Source organism: Passer montanus, unplaced genomic scaffold (genome assembly GCF_014805655.1).
Source record: "Passer montanus isolate IOZ18808 unplaced genomic scaffold, ASM1480565v1 scaffold747, whole genome shotgun sequence".
Lineage (NCBI taxonomy): Eukaryota > Metazoa > Chordata > Aves > Passeriformes > Passeridae > Passer > Passer montanus.
This window is the reverse complement of record NW_024372669.1, coordinates 1-11,878: the sequence shown is the minus strand read 5'-3', so window position 1 is coordinate 11,878 and position 11,878 is coordinate 1. Positions and strand designations below refer to the sequence as shown.

The window sequence follows — 11,878 nt, the reverse complement described above, 5'->3', positions numbered from 1 at the left end:
CCTTGAGGAAGGCCGCCGGTGAGTTTTTTGGGGGGAAAAGTTAAAAAATTGGGAGTTTTGGGGGGGGAAAAGTTAAAAAATCGCGGTTTTTTGGCTCGAAAATGTCGAAATTTAGGGGGTTCTGGACCAAAATTAGGTGGCGTGGCTGGGCGAGGACGGCCGGGCCCTGGCCACGGCGACGTCGGCGCCGGCCGTCCAGGCCAACGGGATGATGGCGGCCGAGGGCGTGGCCGCGGTGGCCGCCGAGGCCTGGGAGTCCGGGCAGGTCTTCACGTGCCGCGTGTCGCACCCCGAGCTGCTCTACCCGCGGGAGGTGACCTTGAGGAAGGCCGCCGGTGAGTTTTTTTGGGGGGGAAAGTTAAAAAATCGGGTGTTTTGGGGGGGAAAAAGTTAAAAAATCGCGGTTTTTTGGCTCGAAAATGTCGAAATTTAGGGGGTTCTGGACCAAAATTTCAGGTTTTTACCTTGAAATTACGGGAGTTTGGAAGGAAATCCAAATTTTCACCTCAAAATCCCAGTGTTTTGGCACAAAATTCAAAAATTCAAAGATTTTGGCTCAAAATTGAAGAATTTCGGCGCAAAATTCAAAAATTCAAAGATTCCGGCTCAAAACTGAGCAATTTCAGCGCAAAATTCAAAAATCTCGGCGCAAATTCAAAAATTCAAAGATTTCAGCTCAAAATTGAAGAATTTCAGCGCAAAATTCAAAAATTTTGGTGCAAATTAAAAAAATTCAAAGATTTTGGCTCAAAATTGAAGAATTTCAGTGCAAAATTCAAAAATTTCAGCGCAAATTCAAAAAATTCAAAGATTTCGGCTCAAAATTGAGCAATTTCAGCGCAAAATTCAAAAATTTCAGGGCAAAATTCAAAAATTTCAGCGCAAAATTAAAAAATCCCGGCGCAAATTCAAGAATTCAAAGATTTCAGCTCAAAATTCAAGAATTTCAGCGCAAAATTCAAAAATTTTGGTGCAAATTAAAAAAATTCAAAGATTTTGGCTCAAAATTGAAGAATTTCAGTGCAAAATTCAAAAATTTCAGCGCAAAATTAAAAAATCCCGGCGCAAATTCAAGAATTCAAAGATTTCAGCTCAAAATTCAAAAATTTCAGCGCAAAATTCAAAAATCCCGGCGCAAATTAAAAAAATTCAAAGATTTCAGCTCAAAACTGAGCAATTTCAGAGCAAAATTCAAAAATCTCGGCGCAAATTCAAAAATTCAAAGATTTCAGCTCAAAATTGAAGACTTTCAGTGCAAAATTCAAAAATACCGGCGCAAATTCAAAAAAATTCAAAGATTTCAGATCAAAACTGAGCAATTTCAGCGCAAAATTCAAAAATTTCAGCACGAAATCCCAAAAGTTCACATTTTCAGCCCAAAATTCGGATTCTTACCCCAAAATCCTGGGATTTCAGCATTTCAGCGCAAAATTTAAAAATTTCGGCGCAAATTCAAAAATTCAAAGATTTCGGCTCAAAATTGAAGAATTTCAGCGCAAAATTCAAAAATTTCAGCACAAAATCCCAAAAGTCCACATTTTCAGCCCAAAATCCTGAGATTTCAGCTCAAAATCCCAACATTTCACCTCAAAATCCCAAAATTTCAGCACAAAATTCAAGAATTTTGGCTCAAAATTAGAAAATTTCACCACAAAATCCCAAAAGTCCACATTTTCAGCCCAAAATCCTGAGATTTCAGCTCAAAATCCCAACATTTCACCTCAAAATCCCAAAATTTCAGCACAAAATTCAAGAATTTTGGCTCAAAATTAGAAAATTTCACCACAAAATCCCAAAAATTCTCATTTTCAGCCTAAAATTCGGATTATTACGCCAAAATCCTGGGATTTCATCCAAAATTGCAACATTTCACCTCAAAATCCCAAAATTTCAGCACAAAATCCCAAAAATTCTCATTTTCAGCCTAAAATTCAGATTATTACGCCAAAATCCTGGGATTTGATCCAAAATTGCAACACTTCACCTCAAAATCCCAAAATTTTTAGCACAAAATCCAAAATTTTGGTGCAAAATTGAAAAATTTTGGGGCAAAATTCAAAAATTTCAGCACAAAATCCCAAAAGTTCAAATTTTCAGACCGAAATTCAGATTCTTACCCCAAAATCCCAAAATTTCAGCCAAAATCCCCCAATTTTCACCTCAAAATCCAAAATTCCAGCCCGAAATCCCAAAATTTCAGCTCAAAATTCTGATTTTCACCCCAAAATCCCAAAAGTTCACATTTTCAGCCCAAAATTCAGAGTCTTACCCCAAAATCCTGGGATTTTAGACCAAAATCCTGGGATTTCATCCAAAATTGCAACATTTCACCTCAAAATCCCAAAATTTTAAGCACAAAATCCAAAATTTTGGTGCAAAATTGAAAAATTTTGGGGCAAAATTCAAAAATTTCAGCCCAAAATCCCGCATTTATACCCCAAAAATCCCAAAACCCGTTGGGGTGAAAAATGGGGGGTTTTTTTGGGTGAAATTATTGGGGATTTTGGGGTGAAAAATGGGAGGTTTTGGGGTGGAATTTTTGGGACTTTTGGGGTGGAATTTTTGGGAGGTTTTGGGGTAAAAATGGAGTTCAAAAATTTCAGCACAAAATCCCAAAAGTTCACATTTTCAGCCCAAAATTCAGAGTCTTACCCCAAAATCCTGGGATTTTAGACCAAAATCCTGGGATTTTAGCCCAAAATCCCAAAATTTCGACTCAAAAATCCCAAAATTTCGACTCAAAAATCCCAAAATTTCGGCTCAAACCCCCAAACTTTCGACCCAAAATCCAAAAATTTCAGCCCAAAATCCCACATTTATACCCCAAAATCCCAAAACCCGTTGGGATTTTGGGGTGAAAAACGGGGAGATTTGGGGTGGAAAAAGTGGAGTTTTGGGGTGGAATTTTTGGGAGGTTTTGGGGTAAAAATGGAGGTTTTGGGGTGGAATTTTTGGGGTTTTTTGGGGTGTTCTTACCCCAAAATCCCATAATTTCAGGCAAAATCCCCCAATTTTCACCTCAAAATCCCGAAATTCCAGCCCGAAATCCCAAAATTTCAGCTCAAAATTCTGATTTTCACCCCAAAATCCCAAAAGTTCACATTTTCAGCCCAAAATTCAGAGTCTTACCCCAAAATCCTGGGATTTTAGACCAAAATCCTGGGATTTTAGCCCAAAATCCCAAAATTTCGACTCAAAAATCCCAAAATTTCGACTCAAAAATCCCAAAATTTCGGCTCAAACCCCCAAACTTTCGACCCAAAATCCAAAAATTTCAGCCCAAAATCCCACATTTATACCCCAAAATCCCAAAACCCGTTGGGATTTTGGGGTGAAAAACGGGGAGATTTGGGGTGGAAAAAGTGGAGTTTTGGGGTGGAATTTTTTTGGATTTTGGGGTGGATTTATTGGGATTTGGGATGGGGTTTTGGGGTGAAAAATGGGGTTTTTTGGGTGAAAAATTGTGGCTTCTTTGGGGTGAAATTATTGGGGTTTTGGGGTGAAAAATGGGAGGTTTTGGGGTGGAATTTTTGGGAATTTTGGGGTGGAATTTTTGGGGTAAAAATGGAGGTTTTGGGGTGGAATTTTTGAGAATTTTGGGGTTGAAAATGGAAGTTTTTGGTGTGGAATTTTTGGGGATTTTGGGGTGGAATTACTGGGTTTTTTAGGGTGAAAAATGGGAGGTTTTGGGGTGGAATTATTGGGATTTTTGGGGTGAAAATTGGGGGATTTTGGGATGAAATTATTGGGGATTTTGGGGTGAAAAATGGGAGGTTTTGGGGTGAAATTATTGGGGATTTTGGGGTCGAAAATGAGGGGTTTTGGGGTGGAATTATTGGAGTGAAAAATTTGGAGTTTTGGGGTGTAATTATTGGTTTTTTTAGGGTGAAAAATGGGAGGTTTTGGGGTGAAATTATTGGGGATTTTGGGGTGAAAAATTGGGGGTTTTGGGGTTGAATTTGTGGGGATTTTGGGGTGAAAAATGGGAGGTTTTGGGGTGGAATTTTGGGGATTTTGGGGTGAAAAATGGGAGGTTTTGGGGTGGAATTTTTGGGGATTTCAGGGTGGAAAATGGGGAGTTTTGGGGTGGAATAATTCGTTTTTTTAGGGTGAAAAATGGGAGGTTTTGGGGTGCAATTTTGGGGGTTTTTTGAGGTAAAAATGGGGGTTTTGGGGTGGAATTATTGGGGATTTCAGGGTGGAAAATGGGAGGTTTTGGGGTGGAATTTTTGGGGATTTTTGGGTGAAAAATGGGATTTTTTGAGGTAAAAATGGGGGTTTTGGGGTGGAATTATTGGAGTAAAACGAAGAGGATTTTGGGTGAAAAACGCGTTTTTTGGGGGGAAAAAAAAACCAAACTTTAATGCCAACTGAATTTCCTTTTCCTCCCAGTCCCGGACGCGTCCCCGCCCTCCATCTACCTGCTGGCCCCGCCCCCCGAGCAGCTCCGCCTCCACACCTGGGCCACCCTCACGAAGAGGGTTTTGGGGGAAAAACTCCTTTTTTTGGAAAAAAAAAAAAAAAAACAAAAAAAAACCACTTTAATGCCAACGGAATTTCCTTTTCCTCCCAGTCCCGGACGCGTCCCCGCCCTCCATCTACCTGCTGGCCCCGCCCCCCGAGCAGCTCCGCCTCCACACCTGGGCCACCCTCACCTGCCTGGTGCGCGACTTCAACCCGCCCGACCTGCTCGTCCAATGGCTGCAGGACGGCCGGCCCCTCCCGCCCGGCCGCGCCCTCACCTTCCGGCCCCGCCCCGACAACGGCCACGCCCCTTCCGGCCACGCCCACCTGGCCGTCAGCACCTTGACGGTGCCGGCGCGGGACTGGGAGGGCGGCGGCGTCTTCACCTGCCTGGTGGGGCACGAGCGGCTGCCGCTGCGGCTGGCGCAGAGGTCGCTGGACAAGGCTGCCGGTAAACCCGCCAACGTCAACGTTTCCCTCATTTTCAGTGATGCCTTGAGTGGTTGTTACTGATTTTGGGGTTTTTTTCCCCAAAAAAATGCACTTTGGTAGAGAAAAATAAAGGTTTTGCAAAAAAAAAAGGCGATTTTTCGCTCAAAAATGCGATTTTTTGACGTGGTTCTAACCCAAAAATCGAGATTTTGTAAAGAGTTTCAAGCGTGTTTCTAGGAAAATGGGTTTTGCTGAGAAGATCGAATTTTTTCCCAAAATTCGGGTTTTCTCCTGCAAAAAAACCATTTTCTACCTTGTTTTCCCACCAAAAATGAGATTTTCCCCACCAAAAATACAATTTTTCTCAATATATCATTTTTCTCCCAAACTGATCAATTTTCCCCCAAAAGTTGCCATTTTTTCCCAAAATCGCCACTTTTTCACCCAAAAAATCCAATTTTCCCCATCAAAAATCGTGGAATTTTACTCAAAAATTCGTCTTCACCTGCCTGGTGGGGCACGAGCGGCTGCCGCTGCGGCTGGCGCAGAGGTCGCTGGACAAGGCTGCCGGTAAACCCGCCAACGTCAACGTTTCCCTCATTTTTAGCGACTCCCTCAGCGGTTGTTACTAAAAATTGGGAGTTTTGCCCGAAATTTGCACTTTTTTAGCTTCGAAAATAAAGGTTTTGCAAAAAAAAAGGCGATTTTTCGCTCAAAAATGCGATTTTTTGACGTGGTTCTAACCCAAAAATCGAGATTTTGTAAAGAGTTTCAAGTGTGTTTCTAGGAAAATGGGTTTTGCTGAGAAGATCGAATTTTTTCCCAAAATTTGGGTTTTTTCACTCAAAAAATGCCGTTTCTACCTTGTTTTTCCACTAAAAAGTCGATTTTCCCCACCAAAAATAACAATTTTTCTCAATATATCATTTTTGTCCCAAACTGATCAATTTTCCCCCAAAAGTTGCCATTTTTTCCCAAAATTGTTACTTTTTCACCCAAAAATTCCCATTTTTCCCACCAAAAATTGCCAATTTTTCACAAAACTCTGCCACTTTTTCTAAGAAACCAATTTTTCCCCAATAAACCAATTTTTCCCCAAAAGTTGCCATTTTTTTCCCCAAAATCGCCACTTTTTCACCCAAAAAATCCAATTTTCCCCATCAAAAATCGTGGAATTTTACTCAAAAATTTCCACTTTTCCCCAGAAACCAATTTTTCCCCAATAGATGAATTTTTCCCCAAAAGTTGCCATTTTTTCCCAAAATTGTTACACTTTTTCACCCAAAAACCCCAAATTTTCCCACCAAAAACCAATCATTTGCACTGAAAAATGAGATTTTTCTTAGAAACCAAATTTTCTCCCAAACCCACCAAATTTCCCCCAAACAACCCCAATTTTCCCCCAAAAATCGCCACTTTTCAATCCAAAAATCCCAATTTTTCCCCAAAAGTTGCCATTTTTTTCCCCAAAATTGCCACTTTTTCACCCAAAACCCCCAAATTTTCCCACCAAAACCTGATCATTTTCAACCAAAAATCCAGTTTTTCTCAGAAACCAACTTTTGTCCTAAACCCACCAAAATCCCCCCAAACAACCCCATTTTTTCCCCAAAAAATCCCATTTTTTCCCAAAAATCCCCAATTTTTCCCCAAAAAATCCCCACTTTTCCATCCAAAAAACCCATTTTCCCCAAAAAATCCCATTTTTCCCCCCAAAAAATGCACTTTTCCGAAGTAAAATAAAGTTTTTGCAAAAAAAATGGCGTTTTCGGACCAAAAATCGCAATTTTTTGCTGAAAAATATGATTTTCCAGATCGGAGATTTTTCTTAGAAACCAAATTTTCTCCCAAACCCACCAAATTTCCCCCAAACAACCCCAATTTTCCCCCAAAAATCGCCACTTTTCAATCCAAAAATCCCAATTTTTCCCCAAAAATCCCATTTTTTCCCCCAAAAAATCCCATTTTTTCCCAAAAATCCCCAATTTTTCCCCAAAAAATCCCCACTTTTCCATCCAAAACCCCCATTTTTCCCCAAAAAATCCCATTTTTCCCCCCAAAAAATGCACTTTTCCGAAGTAAAATAAAGTTTTTGCAAAAAAAATGGCGTTTTCGGACCAAAAATCGCAATTTTTTGCTGAAAAATATGATTTTCCCCATTTTTTACCAAAAAATGAGATTTTTCCATGTTGTTGTGATTCCACCAAAATACGTGTCTTTGGCAAAAAATGAATTTTGCCCAAAATCTGGTTTTTTTTACCCCAAAAAAATGCCATTTCTACAACGGTTTTCCACCAAAAATACGATTTTTCCCCCCAAAATATCAATTTTCTCTGAAATCGACCATTTTTTCTCCAACAGACAAATTTTTGCCCCAAAAATCGACCTTTTTTTTCCCAAAATCGACCTTTTTTTCCCAAAATCGCCATTTTTTCACCCAAAAAATCCAATTTTCCCCATCAAAAATAGTTGAATTTTACTAAAAATTTCCACTTTTTCTCAGAAATGAATTTTTCTCCAATAGACGAATTTTTGCCCCAAAATCACCCCATTTCTTCCCAAAATCTGAATTTTTTTCACCCAAAATTCCCATTTTTCCCCCCTAAAAATTCCCTTTTCACCCAAAATTTGTCGTTTTTTCACCCAAAAAATCCCATTTTTCCTACAAACCAAATTACCCCCAAAATTCCCAAATTTTCCCCAAAATTGCTGATTTTTCACCCAAAAATTCCCATTTTTCCCATCAAAAATTGCCAATTTTTACCCAACAACGGTTTTCCACCAAAAATACGATTTTTCCCCCCAAAATATCAATTTTCTCTGAAATCGACCATTTTTTCTCCAACAGACAAATTTTTGCCCCAAAAATCGACCTTTTTTTTCCCAAAATCGACCTTTTTTTCCCAAAATCGCCATTTTTTCACCCAAAAAATCCAATTTTCCCCATCAAAAATAGTTGAATTTTACTAAAAATTTCCACTTTTTCTCAGAAATGAATTTTTCTCCAATAGACGAATTTTTGCCCCAAAATCACCCCATTTCTTCCCAAAATCTGAATTTTTTTCACCCAAAATTCCCATTTTTCCCCCCAAAAATTCCCTTTTCACCCAAAATTTGTCGTTTTTTCACCCAAAAAATCCCATTTTTCCTACAAACCAAATCACCCCCAAAATTCCCAAATTTTCCCAAAAATTGCCAAATTTTTCACCCAAAAAATCCCATTTTTTCCACAAAAAATCCCCCCCAAAATTTGTCGTTTTTTCACCCAAAAAATCCCATTTTTCCTACAAACCAAATTACCCCCAAAATTCCCAAATTTTCCCCAAAATTGCTGATTTTTCACCCAAAAATTCCCATTTTTCCCATCAAAAATTGCCAATTTTTACCCAAAAATCTGATTTTTCTCAGAGTCGCATTTTCCCAAAAAAATCCCATTTTCACCCCAAAATTTCCGCTTTTTCACTCCAAAAATCCAAATTTTCTCACCAAAAATCCACATTTTCACCCCAAAAAATTTCTTGTTTTCATTAGAAAACAAATTTTCCCAAAAAATCCCAATTTTTCCCCAAAAAAATCCCAATTTTCCCCCCCCAAAAATCCCAAAATTTCCCCCAAAAATCCCAATTTTTCCCACCCCAAAAATCCCATTTTTCTCCCCAAAATTCCCAATTTTCACCCCAAAATTTCCCTTTTTCCCTGTTTTTCTCCCCAAAAAATTCATCTTTTCCCATTCCAGACCCAAAATCCCCCAAAATCGCAAAAAATTGACAAAATTCCTCATTTTTCCCCAAATCCAGCAAATTTTCCCCAAAATCCCAATTTTTTCACCCCAAAATCCCAAATTCTTTCCCCAAAAATTACAAAAATTCCATAAAATTCCAAAATTTCCCCAAAATTAAGGAAATTCCCCCAATTTCCCCCCAAAATTCCCAAATTTTCACCCCAAAATCCCAAATTCTTTCCCCAAAAATTACAAAAATTCCATAAAATTCCAAAATTTCCCCAAAATTAAGGAAATTCCCCCAATTTCCCCCCAAAATTCCCAAATTTCCAATTTTTTTGCCCAAAAATGGGGAATTTTGACCCCGAATTTTTGGGTCCAAAAGCGCCGATTTTGGGGCAATCCGGGAGGGGCGGCGGCCACCAGGGGGCGCTGCAGGGCGGGGGATTTTGGGGTAAAAAATCCCAAATTTTGGGGTGAAAAAATTCAAGATTTTGGGTGTAAAAATCCCAATTTTGGGTGAAAAAAATCCCAGTTTTGGGGTAAAAAATCCCAAATTTGGGGCTGAAAAAATCCCAAATTTTGGGTGAAAAAAAATCAAGATTTTTGGTGTAAAAATCCCAATTTTTGGGGTAAAAAATCCCAAACTTTGGGTGTAAAAATCCCAATTTTTGAGGTAAAATTCCCAATTTTTGGGGTAAAAAATCCCAAATTTGGGGTGTAAAAATCCCAAATTTTGGGTGAAAAAAAAATCAAGATTTCTGGTGTAAAATTCCCAATTTTTGGGGTGAAAAAATCCCAAATTTTGGGGTAAAAAATCCCAAATTTTGGGGTGAAAAAATTAAAGATTTTGGGTGTAAAAATCCCATTTTTTTGGGAGGAAAATTCCCAATTTTTGGGGTAAAAAGTCCCAAATTTGGGGTTGAAAAAATCCCAAATTTTGGGTGAAAAAACCCAAGATTTTTGGTGTAAAAATCCCAGTTTTTGGGGTAAAAAATCCCAAATTTGGGGTGTAAAAATCCCAAATTTTGGGTGAAAAAAAAATCAAGATTTCTGGTGTAAAATTCCCAATTTTTGGGGTGAAAAAATCCCAAATTTTGGGGTAAAAAATCCCAAATTTTGGGGTGAAAAAATTAAAGATTTTGGGTGTAAAAATCCCATTTTTTTGGGAGGAAAATTCCCAATTTTTGGGGTAAAAAGTCCCAAATTTGGGGTTGAAAAAATCCCAAATTTTGGGTGAAAAAAAATCAAGATTTTTGGTGTAAAAATCCCAATTTTTGGGGTAAAAAATCCCAAACTTTGGGTGTAAAAATCCCAATTTTTGAGGTAAAATTCCCAATTTTTGGGGTAAAAAATCCCAAATTTGGGGATGTAAAAATCCCAAATTTTGTGGTGAAAAAATTAATGATTTTGGGTGTAAAAATCCCAATTTTTTCGGGGGAAAATTCCCAAATTTTGGGGTAAAAAAATTCCAAATGTTGAGGATAAAACCCCCGAAATTTTGGGGTGGAAAACTCGGGATTTGGGGGCTTAAAAATCCCAAATTTTGGGGTAAAAAGTTCCCAAATTTTAAGGTGAAAAAATCCCAATTTTTGGGGCAAAACCCCAGGATTTTGGGGACTCAGAAATCCCAAATTTTGGGGTGGAAAAATTGGGATTTGGGGGTTAAAAAAATCCAAATTTTGGGGTAAAAAAATCTTAATTTTGGGGGGGGAAAAAGTCCCAAATTTTGAGGTGAAAAATTCGGGATTTAGGAGTGAAAAATTCCAAAATTTTGGGGTGAAAAAAATCAGGATTTGTGTGTAAAAAATTCCCAAATTTGGGGAAAAAAATTCCCAAATTTTCGGGCAAAATATTTGGGATTTTGGGGTGAAAAATCCCGAATTTTAGGGTGGAAAATTTGGAATTTTGGGGGTGAAAAATTCAGGATTTTTGGGGCGAAAAATCCCAAATTTTGCGGCAAAAAAAACGAGATTTGGGGGTTAAAAAAATCCAAATTTTGGGGTGAAAAATCCTAAATTTTGGGGCAAAAAAAATCATAATTTTGGGGTTAAAAAATCCAAATTTTGGGGCAAAAAAAATCGGGATTTGTGGGTTAAAAAATCGAAATTTTGGGGTGAAAAATCTCAAATTTTGGGGTAAAAAAATCCAAATTTTGGGTCAAAAAATCCTAAATTTTGGGGCAAAAAAATCAAGATTTTGGGGTTAAAAAATTCAAATTTTGGGGCGAAAAATTCGAGATTTTGGGGTTAAAAAATTCAAATTTTGGGGCGAAAAAAATCCCACATTTGGGGGCAAAAAAATCTGGATTTGTAGGTTAAAAAATCGAAATTTTTGGTGAAAAACTCCTAAATTTTGTGGCAAAAAAATTGAGATTTGGGTGTGTAAAAAATCCAAATTTTGGGTCAAAAAATCCCAATTTTTTGGGTGGAAAATTCGGGATTTGGGGGGGAAAAAACCCCAAATTTTGAGGCCAAAAAAATCGAGATTTGGGGGTTAAAAAAAATCCAAATTTTGGGGGGGAAAATCCCAAATTTTGGGGCAAAAAAATCAAGATTTGGGGGGGTTAAAAAACCCCGAATTTTGTGGCAAAAAAAAATCGAGATTTGGTTGTTTAAAAAATCCAAATTTTGGGGTGGAAAATCCTAAATTTTTCAATTAAAAAATCAAGATTTTGGTGTTACAAAGATCCAAATTTTGGGGCAAAAAAATCGAGATTTTGGTGTTTAAAAAATCCAAATTTGGGGGCAAAAAAAATCGGGATTTGTAGGTTAAAAAATTGAAATTTTGGGGTGAAAAATCATAAATTTTGGGGCAAAAAAATCAAGATTTTGGGGTTAAAAAATCCAAATTTTGGGGTGAAAAAATCTCAAATTTTGGGACAAAAAATATCAGGATTTGAGGGTAAAAAAAAATCCAAATTTTGGGGCAAAAAATTCCAAATTTTGGGGCAAAACCCCCAGGATTTAGGGGTTAAAAAGACCAAATTTTGTGGCAAAAATATTGGGATTTGAGGGTTAAAAAATCCAAATTTTGGGGCGAAAAACTCCTAAATTTTGCGATTAAAAAAATCAGGATTTAGGGGTTTAAAAATCCAAATTTGGGGGCGAAAAAAATCAAGATTTGGGGGTTAAAAAAATCCGAATTTTGGGGTGAAAAATCATAAATTTTGTGACAAAAAAATCAAGATTTGTGGGTTAAAAAATCCCAAATTTTGTGGCGAAAAAACCCAAAATTTCACACCTTCAACACCCAAATTTT

At 37.7% G+C, this 11,878-nt stretch overlaps 1 gene segment (V, D, J or C); it reads left to right on the top strand.

Moving 5' to 3' along the window:
- Positions 1-136: 136 nt before the first annotated feature.
- Positions 137-5,012, top strand: LOC120512542 (the record flags this gene model as incomplete). The annotated part of the segment is given in 2 exon segments: positions 137-335; positions 4,574-5,012. Coding segments are annotated over 2 exon segments (603 nt in total), but the record flags the coding sequence as incomplete, so codon positions are not given.
- Between the last annotated feature and the right edge of the window lie 6,866 nt (positions 5,013-11,878).